Source organism: Crotalus tigris, unplaced genomic scaffold (genome assembly GCF_016545835.1).
Source record: "Crotalus tigris isolate CLP2741 ecotype Arizona unplaced genomic scaffold, ASM1654583v1 scf7180000017733.2605024, whole genome shotgun sequence".
Classification (NCBI taxonomy): Eukaryota; Metazoa; Chordata; class Lepidosauria; order Squamata; family Viperidae; genus Crotalus; species Crotalus tigris.
The window spans coordinates 895,256-914,868 of record NW_024096600.1 but is presented as its reverse complement, the minus strand read 5'-3'; the positions used below and the strand labels follow the sequence as shown (position 1 = coordinate 914,868).

Genomic DNA, 19,613 nt, shown 5'->3' with positions numbered 1-19,613 from the left:
CCGTTGGGCGTCCTCTTCCCGCCCTGTCCATAAGAGGCACCGCCAAATCTCTGCCTGTCACTCTCCGCGCTTCATTTCATTCTGAAGGTAAAAAAAAAAACAAAAACCGCCCAGGATTTTTTTTAAGCCCGGGTGCTTGAAGAGTTAATTAATATCTGGGTTTCTACGCCTGTCCGTTCTGAATCAAATCTTAGAAGTAGAAGTTTCCTCTCAAATTCAGTACTATACCACTCTGGCTTCTGGGGAAGGCGGCATACCTTTTAAACTCCACTACAGTATGCCGATTCTCAGAGAGGCAATCAAGAAACTATCTCTTGTTACAATTGTACTCGAAAGCCCGCCGTAGCGGAACAGCGGATGAATACTCAACGCAAACAACGTAACAAACACCGATCGACTCGTCCTCTTCCAAGATGGCCGCACAACGCACGGCGCCAGTCTTGCGTCACAACCGCCTCTCCGGCAGCCTTGCCCTTTTCCAGAATGGCCGCACCGCGAGCGTCGACAGCCTCCTCCCGTCGTTCCTCGGACTGAGAGAGGCACGAAGGAAGTTCGACGGGAGGGGGTGGGAAGTAACCCTCTTTTCCTCGTCCTACGTCGAGCAGCGCGGCCGAAGCGCGTCGGAAGGAAGTCGCGGTGGGGCGGGGAAGGTGCGTTTCCACGGGGGGGGGGTAGGAAAGGGGGGCGTGTGCGCCTACTGGCCGGCGGACGACTGGCGATTAAAAGAAAAGGGGGGAAAAAAACTTTAGAGAAGGAGCGACGGGAAAGGGAGGCAATTGCGGTTTAGTATCGCCCAGAGGGACACCTGCCCGGGGTTCTTTTAAGTTTAATGCGAGGGAGGTGAGTGGCTGTGCGGAGTCGGAGCAGCTTGCTTGCCCGCCCTGGCCCTTATTGTAGCCATTCCCCGATGTCCACCGCGTCTTGCATTTCCTTTTGTGAGAGGCTGCTGTGGGTCCGGTTGGGAGAACCGGGCAGAGGCTGTCGATGCCTCCTGCGTGGGATGCCAGGGGGTACGAGTGGCACGAAGCTTTCCCTGCGGAGGCTGCCGCAGTAACCATTGAGGGGATGGGCGGAGGGAGAGGAGAAAAAGCATGTGCTCCTTTTTTAGGCGCTCAGCTGGGGCATGCTTGATGCACCTAGTCTAGTCTTCTGGAATATAGGCCTCAGAGAGTGACTTAGATGCCTGGGTTGCATTTTTAAGATGAAACTAGCACTTTTCCATCTTGTGTCCCCCCTCCCCCCGTAGATATTATATTAAATTAATCCCCCTCCTGTCAATCAGTGGTCCTGTATGTGGCTATGTACTCAGATATGGGCGTATAAAGCCTTAGTATAAGAGTTAAAAATGTAAAAGGATTTCTGAGTTATACCACAGATACATCTTAGGTAAAGTTGTTAGGAAAAGCAAAGGGGAGAAGTCAAATAGTTCATTGTGGGAAAGTATGCATGGTCAGTAGCCTCTTGTCTTGCCTGTTTGCAAAATTTCATCTAGTTTTGTTGAAATTAAATAGGAGCAAAGTAACTCTGTGGGGTTTTTTTTTAGAATTTCATTACTGTCAACCTTCTGCAAGAGTCTTTAAAAATGCAGATTACTGCAGCCATGTATAATTTAGATTTTTTTTTCTTAAGGTGGGGGTGTGTGGAGATACCAATTGCAGTAGAGAAAGGGAAGTATTGATTTCTGCCTTGGAAGGTTTAAATATTATCCTATTTTTTTCTTTAACATTATGTACTACAGAATCTGTTCTCAAAATTTCATTTTTGGTCCCACTACACAATTGAGGTTCCACTTAGGACATAAACACGCAGAACCTCATTGCTTTTCAGTATTTGGAAATATTTAGCAATCCAATCCAGACGCTATGTTTCTCCTTTGGAGTTTAACAGTTCAGAATTAAACTATTCTGACTATAATCCTGTTGCTCCTGAGATGGCAAGGTACTCTCTGCCATACAGAGAAGTTAGGCTCTTCAATGTAAATGTCTGCAGCTGTTGCTTCTCTATGAAGACAGTAAAAAGGAACGTGAGGGAGGGGGCCATGACAGGGAAGTTTCTTCTATTCTACTCTCCCATCACTTCCATCCCAAAGTAGGGAATAAAGGTCTTGAGTTCAGAAAGTTATATACTTTATTTTCTGATCCACTTGGGAAATGAGGCAATGGGAAGAGAAGAAACTAAATAAAAAGATCCATCCTACCTTTCAGCTTTCTAGTGAAGTTAGTAATTTATTTCCCCTGTCCTTTTTTTTTGGATTGCTCAGTTAAAGACATATTCATCAGTCATTGCTTCTTTGCATTAGTCATTTATCTAGTTCACCATTTATTATCTAGCCAAAATATTTGGAGGAGTTGTGGTTTGACAATGATTTAACTGTTAACGTATTTTTCCAGTATCTCAGTAGTTGTTTCTTCATTAGGTAAATATAGTTGTTTCTTGAGTTGTTGCTGAAACTGAGTTGTTTCTTGAGTAGGTAAAAACTGAAAGTGGTGTAACTTGAACACAGTGATGTATGCTGTAATATGTTAAAATAATTATCTCCATTCTCTTCCAATAGCCTTTAGTTCCAAAGTAGATTTTTTTTCTTTGCATGATAAAATATGACAAGAAATTGATATTTAATAGAAACATCACCCAAGGCTGATTTTTTATTTTTGTGTGTGTGTAAACCATGTTTTAATGAGCCTTGTTTAGAGTTAAGCTCAGTAGATATTAGCTATTTTCTGTAATTCAGTATTTCTCAACAAGGCAACTTCAACATATGCAGATTTCCAGAATTCTCCAGCCAGCATGGTCATAGTAATGCTGTGGGAATTGAACTCCACAAATATCAGGTGGGGAAATGTTACTTTAGTACTTAAAGGTATAGACTGGGGTCCCCAACCCCTGATCCGTGGACCAGTACCAGGCTGTGGCATGCCAGCAACTGGGCCTCACAAACAAGCGAAGCTCCATCCATAAGATGCAGGCAGCATACAAAACCACACACTTTCTCTCTCCACGGAACTGGTCCCTGGTGACCAAAAGGTTGGGGACCTCTGATATAGACTACTGGGCCTAAATGACTTCAGATGCCTAGGCCTTTTGAGGGAGACTGAATATGTGATTAGCATGATGCAAAGACAGCATAGGGCTGTCTTTGCATCAATTCCAAATAGGCCACGTGGCCCAGTTTCCCTATCTCCCCCCAACCGGGCTACCAAGCCACAAAGCTTGAGGAGTGCTGGTTAAGGCACCAGGCTAGAAATCAGAAAATTATGAGTTTATTTATTTATAAAATGTATTGGCTGCCCATCGTACCACAGTGTAACTCTGGGCGGCTTACCATTAATTCTAGTCCTGTCTTACACATGAAAGCCATCAGGTCACTCTCTTTCAGCCCACCCATTTCACAGGATGTTGTTGTAAAGAAAGTAGGAATAGGGAGGAATGTTAAGAATGTTTATCTCTTTGAATTATTTATAAAAATAATAAAGGCAGGAGATAAATAAAGGAAAGAAAGAGAAAGAAATCAAAGAGAAAGCTAAAAGTGCAAAAAAGGAATAAAACTAAACAGAAAAGAAAGAAAAAAGATAAAAAGAAAAATATAAATTACCTCTTTCAAAGCAGTTGTAAATAGACAGATCTGCTCAGAGTCAGTTTGGTATACATTGGTGGTTAAGGCATTAGGCTAGAAACCAGGAGACTGTGAGTTATAGTCCTGCCTTAGGCACAAAAACAACTGGGTGACCTTGGGCCAGTTACTCTGTCTCAGTCTTAGGAAATAGGCAGTGGCAAAAAACTTCTGAAAAATTAAAACTTGCCGAAAAAACTGCAGGGACTGTCCATGTAGTCTCTGAGAATTGGACACAATTGCATGGAAGAAAACTAAATCTTTTGTTCTTGCTTGGAGAAAAAAGCTATTAACTAAATAAAATGCTGAACATATATTCTTTCATTTTTTTTTATAATATACCCTTTTACCATTTACTTTTCTTTACTAATACCGTACATGTTTTCATGTATTAGGATATTATGAAATAGCTCATTCTTTTTGCCCTTAAATTCTTTTTTCTCAAAATCTTTTTCTCATGATACCGCAAGAGCTTATTAAACTTCAAGAATTAGGAAATGAGGCAGTCTTAGAAGCAATCATTTGTAGCTCAGTACAAAAAAGGCTTGTAATCCTTTTTGTGGAAAGAACTTCTGGCTGCAGCCTGGTTTTCTCTGTTGTTTTTATATATTATTGTGGTAAAATTGTGTCCATGTAAATTGCAGGTTGTGGGCAATTCTTGGTCTGCTGCATATTACTACAGGTTGGCTATGTTTCAGCAGCAAATGAAATGATCAGGAACTGCTTGTGCTTGTTGGCAAATATTGAAGGTCCCATTCCAGGTTAGCAGAAGCATGAAGAAGGTTTTAACGATTAGGATTCAAGCAAGACACTCCCAAAAGCTTCTGCAAACATTTGCTTTCTTCTGGTTAGCCCCTTCATACTTCCCATCATCTGATTAACTTGTAAGATTGCAGATGTTGCTGCAGGGAAAAAAGTAATCACCAAGTATTATGCTAATTTGAGCTTTCCTATTTAAGCCGAAAAGGAAGATGATAAGTGTGTCTTGTGTATTTTATGTTTGCGAGCGATCACACATGCGTCCATGCATGATTCCCATAGAGTTCTCTTTAGTTAGATTTGTTGAGGTAAATGGGAAGAAGTTCCCCAAATTCCAGCAATTGAATTCTTTCCCATTTATAACCAATATGTCCCCAAGTACATTGGGCTGAAGACTTTTTCATTTCTTTATAACAGCTCTCCTATGATCTAGTGCATGGGTGTCAAACTCACCGCGTCAGGTGACATGTTGCAACGTATCACAACTTTTTTTGCATTGCCGGAGCTGAGGTGGGTGCGGCCTTCGCATGATGAAACCCACCCATGCGCCGGCAGTTTGACACCCCTGATCTAGTGGGAAGAAACAGCACAGAAATATACTGATGTCTCTGATCATAGGGAAACAGCAGCTGGTTATTTATATATAAATCTTCTGAACCCTCACCAGATTGGGACTCAGCTGTTGCACACACATGTACGCATATCATACATACAGACAGCTCTTTTTTATTTTGAATGTCAATAAGGCAGACTAAATGTTGAGACATTGGAATACAGGTAGTCCTCGATTTACAACAGTTCGTTTAGTGACTGTTCAAACTTGCAGTGGTACTGAAAAATGTGATTTATGGCTCTTTTTCACAGTTACAACCTTTGCAGCATCTCTGTAGTCACATGATCAAAATTCAGATGCTTGGCAACTGGTTCATATTTATGACTACTGCTGTGTCCCAAGATCATGTGATCACTGTTTGCGATCTTTTCACAACCAGAGTCAATAAATCAGAAGAGGGAAAACACAGCCTTCTGCTCTGTTGGGAAATTCATCTCTTTTTTTCTGTCCCTTTAACCAAAAGAAACCAAGTTATTTCCATCACATCAAGCCAGCAAATAGCAGCCCAGTACTGCATAGAAAGATCACTTTTTTTTAACTTTCTCAGTTTTTATTTTTATTTCCTCAAGAAAGCAACTTGTACATTAGTTTTTTATTCTCTCTTCTTAAGTCAAGCTTTTCACGATTCTGCACTTTTAACATGTGTATGTATGTATGAATGCTACATTTTTAAACTTATCGATTCTTTGTTGTGACAAGAAGCCTTAGTGGTGCAAGTTATTTTAATTTTCCACTTTTTTCTTCTATACCTAACTCCATTAAAGTGAATTATTTCTTAAAATCCTCCAGTTCTTCCTTGACACCGCTCTTTGATTTCTTTTTTATCATTTCACTGAGTGTATTACATTTTTCTTAGATGGTTAACTAAAATTTCTGTATAACTGAATTGTAACTGATGAACTGATGATGTTTCTTTAATATCCAGTAATCCCAAGTTTCATTTAATAAATTGAATTGATTGGGTATACTTTCATTTTTTGGATTTTCAACAGCTGTTTAATTAAGTTTATTAATCTATAATATTCAGAAGATATAGAATTACCGGTAATACTGGAGGAGGCCCAAACATATAGTAGAATTAATACAAATATTGGTTTCCTTTTTGAGCCTATCTGTATTTTTTGTTCCTTTGAGATGAAAAAAGAAATAGAGGTTTTAAATGTTTTATATTTCTGAAGTGTGAATGAGGGACTTGAGATGCTTTCATGTTTACTCAAGTTAAGTACCACTGAGTTCACTGACTAAGGTGTCTAGGTCAGTGGTTCTCAACCTTTTTAATGCTGCGACCCCAACCGGTCGTAAGTCGAGGACTACCCAACCGGTCGTAAGTCAAGGACTACCCAACCGGTCATAAGTCAAGGACTACCCAACCAGTCGTAAGTCGAGGACTTTCCCTGCCCAGGAGCGCCGTGCATGCGTTGTGCCGCCCCCTGTGCCGGCCGAGGTGTAGCTGGCAAGCGGCAGAGATGGCGCAGGCCGACCACTGGCTGGGCCACCAGCTGGCCCAGCCCAAGGGAGGTAAGGCACCCGCTGGGCTCCACGTGCGCCAGCAACCCTCCCTGCACCCGCCGGCCTCCCACCTCCCACCCCTGGCCCTCTTTTACTTACATTTTTAGTAGTTGCTCAGCAGGGAGGGGTGGAAACTTCCAGACAGCTCGCCTTCGCTGCAGACAACTTGCAGCAACGTTTGCAGAATGGGACTTTTGGCGGGCTCAGCAGGGCAGAGACAGCCTGGACAATTCCTATTGGCTTTTGAAAGCCAATAGAATTAGACTCTATTCAAGAGAGTCTATTCTATTGGCTTTCAAAAGCCAATAGAATAAAAGGGAGTAGCACAGCTAAGGAAAAGGGGAAAAAATGGCGGACTGTGTTGTTTGGCGATCCCCGTGAAATGGTCGTTCGACCCCAAATGGGGTCCCGACCCACAGATTGGAACCACTGGTCTAGGTGATTATATATGTTGGGGTGGGCAATTAATTTTCCCAAGGGGTCACATGAGAACTGGGACTGTTGTGAAACCAATAGGCTTCCTGTTGCTCTTTGTCGGAGAACTTGTTGGTCCCTGTCATGTTTGGAGTTGAGCTTCTTCTTGGTGACTTTGACTGCTACCACTGACATGTTCAGGGAGGGGGGAGTGGGGAGCCTCACCTCACCTCAGACCAGCCAGGCCCAGCTGCCACTCTTCCACTATGGCTGCCATGCTCCTGCTCACTTGCTAGCTCCTGGGTGTGCTCGGCTTGTTCGCCTGCAAGATCACAATTTGACTAAAGTGTGGGTGGCTAAGCCCAGATCCCCTCATATGATGCCTGCCAACACTGCCTCCTCAGGCTGCTCTAGGTGAGGGGTGAGCGCTGTGAACGTGCAGAGAAAACCTTTCTCTCCTCACTTCCTGCGGCCACCAACTGACTGAAAGAGTGCACGGTGATTGCATAAAGCTGGACCCAATCCTGTGGCATTCTTATTTACATTTGATTTCCAATTTCTGATTGAACTCACACAGGCTGAACAGGGACAGCCAAAGGGCTGGAAGTGCCTCGGGGACTGTAAATTGCTCAGATCTTACAGACACAGACACAGACAGATAGACAAACAGACAGACATACACACGCTATTTGCTGTTTAGCTTGCAGTAACATTGCTCAGTTCATAAGATCTATTCCACAACTTGCATTATGGGTATTCTAAAGATGTACCCTCACTTGATTTTTTTTCTGTTGTTGAAGGCATCTGTCAGCTGGAATTTTCAGTGATTTCCCTGCAGATTCTCCCAAGGCTCCTCTCGCATATCTCTACAAGGATCTGAATCTTTGGAACAGATGAGAATGTAGGGAGTTGCAGTGAGTGAGAGAGAAATTGCTGAAAACTATGTACTTTCCTCTTGACAGCAGAAGCAAATTTGCTTTTGTTTCTGCCCCAGATATTCTTGATTATTATGCCAAGAAACATAATGCCATTAAAATATTTTTTTGGGGGGATAACCAAGTTAATTTGCATTGTTGCATCTTATGCCATATTTGCACGGATGGAGGTCTTTAATTTCAATAATGCCTTTTGGGGATTTGAATGAAGTTCATAATATTCACATTGAAATTCTAGTGAAATATTAATCAGCTTTTAGACTCTCCATTCAAAACTGCAGTTGCTAATGATAGTCATCTAATTGGTAGTAAATGTTTTATTTTTATTTATCTAGTATTAATTAAAGAAAGGATGGAACTTTATCTTGTTTCCATGGCTACTTGATATTTTACAGTGGATTTTATTTGGAAAACTTTACCTAATGATTTAAAATTCCCAGAAAACTCTAGCACAAAACAAACAATATATATGTAAAGTGAAAATTCATAAGTGTATTTGAAAACTATCCTATGTGTGTTAGTGATGAGTCATTACAGTTTGAAATATCTTAATACTTTTAGAGTTACACTGTGGGTGAATTTTTAATTAAAAACACAAATGCTTTACTTCTAGCTGTGAATTCCATTACAAGATTGGTTCTAAGTTACCAGAGCAACCCATCTCCACAAATAAAGCAATGGGTGGAATCATTTCCAGATGGCGGGTAAGTAAATCTTCTCAATTGGAGGTATATATTTTTGTACGGCAGGAAGGAGAGTGTCTCAGATGAATTTTTAAGTTGTTCTGTAATGTAGAACAACTTGGTGAGTTGAGCTACGGCAGAATCGTATTTATCAAAATCATATGTATTGGTTGCTGTTATTTCTATTTGTATGATGAGTCTTCCAATGAAGATAAGCAGCTGGAATGTTTGGACTGCAGAATGTAATCCATCTCTTAAAATCAGAAGGCTATGCATATCTTTTATGCAGTATTAAATTGTGTCTATTTATTATGGAATGAGATGCCCTAGGTCGGTGGTCCCCAATCTTTCTGGCAGCAGGGATCAGTTTCGGAAGAAATATTGTCTTCCATGACTGGAGGGGAGGGTAGGGGATGGTTTCATGTGCAACCTAGATCTTAATAAAGCATGCGCAGAGGAAGTTTTGCTCACTTGCCCGTTGCTTGCGCAGCCCAGTTCCTAACAGGCCACACACCGGTACCGGGCTGCAGGCTGGGGGTGGGGGATTAGACCCCTGCCTAGGTAATGTAGAAAAAAAAATAAGTTGCTAATAACTAAGGAGCTGTCTAGAGAAAGGATGAAGTTAAATCTGTTACGTTTTAGCGTTTTGCAATACGAGAATGTAGCTGCTTAATGAGAGACCACATATAACAAGCAGCATAGTTTATGGAGTTTCTCCCGTTTCGGAATCATTAACAAGAATAGCATTTATATCCTGCTTCTTTAAATTTGGAGTGCTTCTCATAGAAGACTTTGATAAGAATACACAAATCATATCAATGAATTTCCAAGTTGGAGATGGTAGTCAAGAATAAGCATAGTGAGTTTGAAGATATATGTGATTTATAATGAACTCAGCCTTTAAAATGTATAAATCACATGTCGGGAATCATGTTTATACTTAAAACATAATTTAATATTAATCCTGCTTTAAAAAAATGGATGTTACTAGGTTGTATTTATGTATGGGGAATATGTTTAGTTTTAAATGCAAGCAAATTTTATTTTTCAGATCTGTATAATCTAAGAAAGACCTTTCTATTTAAATGCAGCTTCTTTGTACAGAGAAAAAAGGATTTTTTTCTATTTATGTGCAAATGTGTATGGCTCTGAAGTGTTGAAGATAATGCAATAGGGTGTATATGCATATATATTTTTGCTATGTACACATCACATTTATATCCCACCCTTCTTTTTAAAAGCTCTCAGTGCAGCATTTATAGTATTAATGTAATGTATTTGCACATTAATCCTGGGAAGTAGGTTCGGGTTGACAGATACTGAGTCACTGAAGGGCCACCTGCAAATTTCATGGCAGAATTGAGATTTTGAATTCAAGTCTCTCTGGCATACTACACTGCCAGTTTATTGCACTGATTGCACTGTTGAAGGAAAGAAGAACTTACATTTACTGCAGTTGGATTACTGCACTGTCACTGTAGAGTCTGGAAATTTCTATAACTGAAATTTGTCCTCAACCTGATAGAAATCTATCACTAAATAAGTATCCCTAAACACTAATATTGCAAACAGCTTTCTGTAGTCCCCTCCCTCTCTTTCTTTCTTTCTTTCTCTCACTCTTTCTCTCTCTCTCTTTCCTTCCCTTTCTGTCCTTCCTCCCCCTCTCTCCAGAGCCTTTAGACAAGCTTTTATAAACTTCTTTTCATGGGTGTGCAAGATCACAGTTAAGATTAGCATATTTGGAAAAAACCGAGGCACAGAGTCTAAACATATTTGGCCCCTAAGAATGTATCGATATCTATTAATTATCTAGATATTTTAGTGGTTAGAAATTTATGTATTTAGATATCTAATCTTTAGATATCCCTCAATCTAATTTCCTCTTTCTTTTAACAATTAGAATGTTGAAGAAAAAGATTCGGGTTCACATGTATACATAGGAGCCTAGGATACAAGTTTGTGTGAGAGTTTCTGTGAAGAGATAAGATGAATATAAGGGTTCACTTGTGTTCCCATCATTCTGAAACATTTTCCTTTCCATTGTAAGTCTGCCCATGAGAATGTGGGAGAAAGGGAGGGAAGAACTTTTCGGCATAGATATTATTTATGTGATTGCTTACAATATTTGCTTTTCTTAGACTGTTAGAGCAAACCTGTTTTCTTCTTTTCTATTTTCTTACTATTGGAAAGCTGGTGTTGATAGTTGGATCCTATGGCTTGCAGGGCCTCCTTCAAACCTGTCTTGGCATGGCCCTTTTTGTTTCAGCTTCATTGGAGCACTGATAACAAGTGGAGCAGTGACAAGTTTTCTTGAGACTTTTAGCCATGTCCTATACTTATAGATTTCAAGCTTTTAAAATCATCTTGCTTCTATGTCTTCCCAGAGACCTAGATAAAGAGGACAGATTTTATCTTTAAATAAATTGATTTAATCTGCATAACTAGACAAACCTGTTCAAGATTCAAGAGGACTGGGAAACTGCTTCATTTGGGAGGGTCTCAAATCAGTCAAGTGAAATTTGTTACTTCAGTGATCTGTTCTTTTACATCATAATATTGATTTTGAGGATGTGTGCTATTGAAAAAAATGCAGTGTCAAGCAACACGTCATACAATTTGTTCTCTTAGAAATTGTTTCCCCTTTCTGCAAATTGCAGTGTTCTGCTTCTTTACCATATTGCATTTCTTTCTCATGTGATCTGTGGAGGCAGTTAAAGAAAGTTATGGGAAAAGTTACAGTGCATGTGCTACAAATGCTTCTTCATATGTGCACCTTTGGTAATATACCACCTTAGCATGAGGTGACTGGGGAAGTAAGTTATATAAGCAGGAAAATGTTTGCAAGGCAGTCTGCTATTACTCAAATTATTACAACTCTCCCCATCTCTCAAATTTCTATTTTTTGTTTGTTTTGGTAGTATTTATTATAATTTTTTCACAGCTTTTTTGTTTCATTTTTAAGCAGGCAAAAGCTTCCACTATAGAAGTGTTGGAAAAACTTGATAAGGTAGGATTTTCTTTTAATACTGTTTTTATGAGTTATGAGGCTTTAATTATCTTTTCAGGTATCGTGTTATATGTAGTTTAAGTTGGAAAATATATAAAAAAAATTGTGGATGATTAGTTAGAGCAGACATGTCAAACACAAGGCCCGGGGCCGGATGCGGCCTGCGAAGTGGTTTCATGTGGCCCGCGAAGCCATCCTGGAAACAGTGAGGGAACGGTCCCCGCTGCCTTGGCCCTGGCCCAGGCCAGCTGGGAGCCAATGTACAATTTTGTGGTGGCCATCTTGACACTTGCCCCAGTCCCACCCCCTTCTGCCAGAGACCCTCAGATTTGTCCCACTCCTGCCCAGGCCCCCATAAGCACCCTTGACATGAATGATGTAGAACTGACCACGCCCACCCAGTAGACCATACCCACTCCATCCACGCCCACCCAGTAGGCTGCACCCACTCTGGCCACACCCACCCACCCCCCCAGGGCAACTGCAATTCTGATTCGGGCCTCAGTGAAATTGAGTTTGACATCCCTGAGTTAGAGTGTCATGCATATGTCGCAAGCATAAACATTCTAGATAGGAGCAGGCTATTTGAGAATAGCTATTGAATTTTAGGAGGAAAGTGGTTTTGGAAGGGGAAATAAAATAGACGCTGCATAGGAAATAGAAGAAATAAAAAGGCGAAGAAATGAAGTAAATGAGAAGATAATACTGAGCAACAACCTTCTTCACTGTTGCCAAAGACTCCCTTGTCCTAGAGTGGGACAGATGATAAACAAATTAATTCACCCATTAAATTTAGTAAAAATGCTTGTATGCAAGTAATGCTTACCAGAGTCAGTTTGGCGTAGTGGCTAAGGTATCAGACTAGACAATGGGAGACCATGAGTTCTAATTCCATCTTGGACACAAATCCAGTTTGGGTCAGTCATACTCTCTCTGCGCTCTATGAAGGAGGCGATGGCAAAATATTTCTGAAATCTTGCTAAGAAAACTGCATGGATTAGCCCGGGGTAGGCAACCTTGGCTCTTTTATGACTTGTGGACTTCAACTCCCAGAATTCCTGAGCCAGCCATGCTGAGGGGAAAGGGAGAGTTTCCAAGCTAAGCCATGCTGGCTCAGGAATTCTGGGAGTTGAAGTCCACAAGTCATAAAAGAGCCAAGGTTGCCTACCCCTGGATTATCCCAAGGGGTGACCAGGTGTCAACACTGACTTGGTGCCACAATGTAATAAAAAAATAATAGTTAAGATATTAGATTAACGTATGCTAGTGCTTATTCATAATTACAGCTAGTCCTTGTTTAGCAACCTCAGTTAGTTCCGATGACATGGCCGCTAAATGAGCCACATGACTGAGAGAGAGAAATACTGTGAAGCATTTCATTTAGATAAAATTATTCTCCCTCCAATGTGTGTTTTTGTCAGGTGCAGAAATTTAGACATAAACCTGGGCATTTGTCAGAATTTTTTTTACTAGCATTTATTACCATCATATTTGCTATCTGAGACAGATGCTAAACAAGGACTACCAAGTCAAATATATTTTATTCATTTTTATATAATACTATATTTAAAAATAAAACTACAAGCTTTTTAGCTTTCTGATTTCTGCAGTTTCCACAGGCATGTTAGATATTTTTGAAGTTAAGATAATTCTTCTTTATAATTTATTCCTTTTTAATATAGGAGAATGTAAAATATTCAGTACCTCATTTTTCTCTCTATCTTCTTACATAGATGTTTCTCTATGCTGCCCCACCCCTTCGTATGTGTACTTCAGTGAGGGTTATGCATATGTTTCTGAACACAAACCATAAACAGGTTTAGAATGTTATTCAATACATTATCTCATTCTTAATTTTTCAGATGAAAGTTTTTAGAAAGTTAAAATGCTGCCAAGATATTCAAATATACATATTTTTATATTTACAGGATATCCAGGCACTGGAAGAGTTCAGAGAGAAAAATCAGAGGCAGCAGAAGCTATGGGTTGGAAGATTTCTCCTCTATTCATCTGTTCTCTATCTTCTTATTTGCTTTGTTATTTATTTGTGGTACCTTCCTGATGAATGGACTGCTCGATTTATTATGACTCTTCCGCTTTTTGCATTTCCTCTGATGTAAGTAAAATATTCCTGTTTCATAGCATTCCTGTTATATTTACAGACATTATGCAGAAAGAGCTGAAAAGAATGCTATGGGTTCTCCTTGAAATAGTGTGTTAACCTGAAGTCTCTGCAGCTATCCAGATCTTGTAGACAAGGAGTCAGGAAACAGTTTTTTCCATAGGCTAAGCAGGACCTCTGAGAAGTTCATAATGAATATGGAAGCCCAGTAGCCTTCTGTTGTTATTTTTTTTTATTGAAAAGTTTAATACAAATTTTTAATACAATATAATATAATATCCCCCCCTCCCCCTTACCCTCCCCCCTTACTTCCCAGAGCTGATTACAGGGTTAAAAAAGAGATAAACAAACAAATTCTAACGAAGCTTATCCAACTATACAAAAATAAAATCCCTAAAATACTTTAACTCAAATACAAAAGAAAAATTTCAAACAAAAGCATAATTAACAATATAAATAGTTCCCATTTTAAACTTTTAAGTTATTCAAAAACTAAATAATACTTTCTAATGCCATATTTATTCTGTACAAAATGTATCCATCTTCTCCACACCAAGATGTATCTTTCTTTTGAGTGATCCTTCAAATAAGCAGAAATTTTAGCCATTTCTGCTAAATTAGAAACTTTAAGCAACCATTCTTCTACAGTAGGGAAAGAATCTTTCTTCCAATATTGTCCAACCAGTAACCTTGCTGCCGTAATAAGATTCAACATTAAAATAGTTTCTTTAGTGTCACAATCTACAATAATACCTAACAAGAATAATTGTGGTGAAAACTTTATCTTTCTATTAAAAATCTTCTGAATGTTCCACCAAATCTTAATCCAAAAGGCTTTTATGTTTTTACACATCCACCAAATGTGATAATAAGTTGCATCCAAACATCCACATCTCCAACACTTAGGCTGTAAATTAGGATACATGCGAGACAATTTCTGTGGATCCAAGTGCCACCTATAAAACATTTTATAAAAATTTTCTCGTAGATTTTGAGCCTGAGTAAACTTTACATTCCCAACTCAAATTGCCTCCCATGTATCTAATAAAATCGGCTCTTGAAAATTTTGAGCCCATTTTATCATACAATCTTTAACTAATTCCGTCTCTGAATCCAATTCCACTAAAACATTATAAACTTTCTTTATATGAGCTCGATTTTGATCTCTAATTTGTCTTATCAAATTCTGATCTTCCAAAGTAAAACCAACCTTTTGGTCTAAACTCCATCTAACAATTGCCTATACTGAAACCAAGAGTAAACAATATTTTCTTGCCTTAATTCATCTAGCAATTTTAGTTGCCAATCCTTCCCTTCCAGTTTAAGCAACTGATTATAAGAAATCCTATCCAACTTCACGCCTCTTGATAGCCCCTTTACTGCGTGTCCAGGAATCCCCCAAATTGGTATTTTATAATTTAATCTATAATAATATTTCTTCCAGACACGCAGTAGAGCAGTTCTTAAAATATGGGACTTAAAAGCCCTATCTACCTTCTTATTATAAATTAAGTAAGCATGCCATCCATATAGTAAATCCCATCCCTCCAAAAAAAGTATATTTTGATTTGTTAAATTAATCCAATCACTAATCAATGTTAAAGCCGCAGCATCATAATACAATTTCAAATTAGGCATCTTAAGTCCTCCTCTTTCACATACTCCTGAATAATCTTAAGCTTAACTCTTGTTTTTTTCTCTGCCCACATAAATTTATTGATACCCTTCTGCCATTCTTCTAAATTAACATCTTTTTTCAGAATAGGTATCATTTGAAACAAAAAAAGAAATTTTGGTAGAACATTCATTTTAACAGCAGAAATTCTTCCTAACAAAGATAATTGTAATTTTTTCCAATCGTTTAAATCCTTTTGCACTTTAATCCATAATGTCTCATAATTATTTTTATACAATTTTGCATTAGAAGCAGTTATATACACCCCTAAATATTTGACCTTTTTTACAATTTCAAATCCAGTCAAACTAACTAACATTTCCTTTTCCTTAATAGTCAATTTTTTTTAGGTAATATTTTAGTCTTATTATTATTAACCTTAAAACCAAAAACTTGCCCATACTGAGTTATAATTTGTAACAAATCTAAAACCGAATTAATCGGTTGAGATAAGGTAATTACCAAGTCGTCAGCAAAAGCTCTTAACCTATAATCCTTCTTATTTATCATTATTCCCTTTATTGCAGTTGATTCACGAATTTTTATTAACAAGATTTCTAGTGTTAAAACAAACAATAAAGGAGATAACGACATCCCTGTCTTGTACCTTTTCCAATTTGAAAAACCTGTTAATCCTCCATTAATTATAATTTGAGCCAATTGTTGTTGATAAATGCCCCTAAGGGCTTGCAAAAATTTATCCCCAAAATTCATCTCCTCTACTACTCTTAACAAAAATTGCCAATTTAACTGATCAAAAGCTTTTTCAGCATCTAAAAAGATCAACGCAGCAGGAATCTGGTTATGTTTATCCAAATATTCAATTAAGTCAACAATTTGTCTAACATTATTTTTCATATATCTTCCAGTTATAAAACCAGATTGACCAGTATGAATCACTTGTTTCAAAACAATCATCAATCTATTCGCCAATATTTTAGAAAAATTTTTATAATCTGTATTCAAAAGAGATATAGGTCTATAATTTTTTGGTTGAGTAAGATCTTGATCTTCTTTTGGAATCAGCAATATAAACGCCCTTTTCCAAGATGGAGGTATCTCTGCACCCAATAATACCTTCTGTTGTTATTTTTGAACAAGACATGCTCTAATATATAATTTTTGCTGCGAGATAGGCAGCAAATAAATTTAACAAATAAATAATGATAATTTTATATTCCATTAATTTGTGTATTCACCATCTGAAGTGCTATCCCTATCTTACAGGAATGATTGACACAGTGTATGTCCCATAGAAAACGTACTTCCCTTTGTATGTCCCGAATTGCCCATTCTACAACGTATTCAATGATCCCAATTTCTAATACTGTAAGAAATAAATAATATTTTTGCATCATCTAATATTTCTGTATTATGTCCCCCAGTGATAATTTTCCCACCTAAATTAAATAATTCTAAAGTTGCAGCTTTTTCTACATGGTGTTGTTCTGGACTCTTAGAACTCTTTTTGATTTACAGTAGCCATTCTGAGGTACAAAATTCATGCTCTACATAGCTTTTAGAAGATATTCACATCATTTGTAAATTTCTGCTAGGAAGGAAATATTTTGTTTGAGCTTAAAATAAGAAAATAAAGTTTTTTGAGACTTAAGAAAATAATGTCCAACACAAAATGGGCAACTATTTGGCCAGAGTGTGCATATGATTCTAGACAAGGCGGGTCCAATTCTTGGGCTGCATGCGACCCTGGAAAGCTAGTAACACAACTCCACAATAACATAAACGTTTTATACTATTATGTGATTTATATACATTAACTATGTTACATATTTTATATACAGCCTAAGATAATTCCTGTTCATTCAATGCGGCCCATGCAAGCCAAAAGTTTGGTAACCTATGTGCTAGACCATGGGTAGGCAACCTTGGCTCTTTTATGACTCATGGACTTCAACTCCCAGAATTCCTGAGCCAGCTATGCTGACTCAGGAATTCTGGGAGTTGAAGTCCACGAGCCATAAAAGAGCCAAGGTTGCCTACCCCTGTCCTAAACTAATGTTTGGTGACTCCTGAAACACTCTGGAGTCTCTTACACAGAAATACATTGATTGTATTTATGGCAATCACAACTGTGCATTACTACACGAGAAACTGTCAGGAATGCATGAGGTCAGTGAAATCATAGAGGACTTATGGGTTATAGGAACCCTTGGAATAATTAGACCAAGACCCAGGAACCCTGAGTCTTAACAGTCCTGGTTAGCATGGATAGGGACTTTTTAGAACTCCATTTTCTCTTATTTTCTAATCTACTTGCTCGCCTGCCTGCTCTCAACATTTTCTTATAGCATAACAGTAATTGGATAGAATACAGATCAGTTTTCTCTCACCTATTTATGAGGAGGATGAATTACTATTTTTCAAAGAAAGCCTCTGGAAAGGAAAAGAACACCCCCAAATATTACTCCTTTGTTTCTTCTTCTTGTTTCTGTGGTAGTAGGTTATCTACTTTGCATGATCAGAAAGAATTAGTCTCAGTTGCTTTTTCCCTGCTAGGAATGGCTAACTGTTGACAACTTGTTTTTTCTTTCAGTCAAAATGCGAATCTATGTGGAATACGTAGTTTGATCTGGTGCTAATTCTGGAGTCTTAAGCAAAGTAAATGGTGCCTGCCTTTCCTGGCTTGCAGTTCCTAGAAAAACGCTGCCTTGGGCTACTCTCCAGGGATCTGATAGTATTACCAGTGCTGGCAAAGTTTGCTGGCTTTCAGGAATATGTTTGCTGCCTAACTTAATGCATGCATTCAAATTAGTTTTGGAAATAAGATAATGAAGACATTTTCAGTATTTTTGCTATTTATATCTAAAATGTTCAGCTTAGCTTCTTTTAAATTCTAAACATCTATAGAATTGCCAAATATAAATGAAAAGAAAAATATAGAACTATCAGAAATATTTAAGACTCCTAACAAACTTTAATACGTAAAGCTCTTTATGTATTGCGAATAGGCAAAAAAGGGGTTTGCGATTTATAGAGTTAAAATTAGGGCTACTCAGAGATCAGGATCTGAAAATTTCCCGCTTCAGAAAACTTTGACAGTTTCAAAATTATGTTATTTTTTGAAGTATTTTTATTAAATATTTTAGATTTATTTATTTATTATGGCAAAAATGTTTAATTTTTTAAAAACATTTTAGAAAAGGGTACTACGATCATATTATGTTTTCTTCTGTATTGTTGAGTACCATTTCCTACATTCCAGTAAAAACATTTTTTTTTCTCTGCAGAACCTTGCTTTGATTGTACTGTTTAAGCCCCATAATATATGCTGGATTTAATTCTTTTGACTTCAGATATTGTAGCCCAAGTACTAGTGCGGACTCTGGATACTGATAGGCTCACTAGAAGTATACTTACTTACATAGAGAGAGAAAAAAAATCCAGAATGTTTTCGGATGCTACGCTTTCTGGAAATGGCACACTTCTGGAGAGACAGTATCAGTTTGGATGGCTTCAAGATTGCAGCAAATCTAATGGATGTCTAGATTTCTGCCATCCAGGGGTGAACAAGTAAAACAATTTGGAAAAATATTGATTCTGAAAGCTTACTATGGTTTCCTGTTAATTGGTCTGTATTTTGAGATGGCTAAAATGAAGTATTACATTTGGTGGCAGTTGAAAGTTGAAAGCTGTTCAACATTGTCACCTTATTTGTAATTTCAAATACAACACAAGGGTGAATCAGTTTTACTTATACTAAAGTGCTTGCTATTTGGTTCGCCATAAACAAAAGTTGGCAACTGCATGTTTGTAGAAATTTCTGAAACCCTTTATCTTGTTTGTATAAATGTGTAGTGTTTCAGTAAAAGAAACGGAGAAACATAGAAACTGTATTACCCTCCACTTGTCTTAAATTTTGGTTTTAGTTGACATATAGTAATGGAGCTTCAATAAAGCCAAGTATAAATGCAACAGAGTCCCAAAGTCTGAGGCAGGATATCTTGCTTCCTTAGAGTACCTTAACTAGATCCCATTTTATTAAGATAGGGAATGGATAAGCAGTTGGTTTTTGCACTCCAATCTAATTAGAGTCTTTGCCTCTAATAACAAATTTTGCTGTCTTAATGTCCTCGCTTGAAACAAGTCCATTCAATGAACTTATAACATGAAATAAGGTGGTTATCTATGCACAGGACTTTTTTTGGCATTATCTTTTTTTATTAAAATTGTGATTAGTTATGATATGTTATAGATAATAGTTAAATTCTTACAAGCAATGACAATGTTTGGTTTGCTCTTGTCTAGATTTTAATATTGGATGTTCT

At 38.0% G+C, this 19,613-nt stretch overlaps 1 protein-coding gene across 7 annotated transcripts in view; it reads left to right on the top strand.

Annotated features, from left to right (window-relative positions):
* The first annotated feature begins 202 nt into the window (after window positions 1-202).
* Window positions 203-19,613, top strand: part of LNPK (lunapark, ER junction formation factor) — a 63,665-nt gene continuing 44,254 nt past the window's right edge. The window contains exons 1-5 of one of the 7 annotated variants that reach the window (XM_039339322.1): window positions 820-840; window positions 7,706-7,819; window positions 8,454-8,544; window positions 11,489-11,530; window positions 13,459-13,646. In XM_039339322.1, the coding sequence (XP_039195256.1) occupies window positions 8,518-8,544; window positions 11,489-11,530; window positions 13,459-13,646 (257 nt within the window). In that variant the 5' untranslated portion in view covers window positions 820-840; window positions 7,706-7,819; window positions 8,454-8,517. Of the gene's footprint in view, window positions 651-695; window positions 841-7,705; window positions 7,820-8,453; window positions 8,545-11,485; window positions 11,531-13,458; window positions 13,647-19,613 lie in introns of those variants that run through there. The other 6 variants (XM_039339320.1, XM_039339321.1, XM_039339319.1 and 3 more) reach the window with 6 other exon arrangements.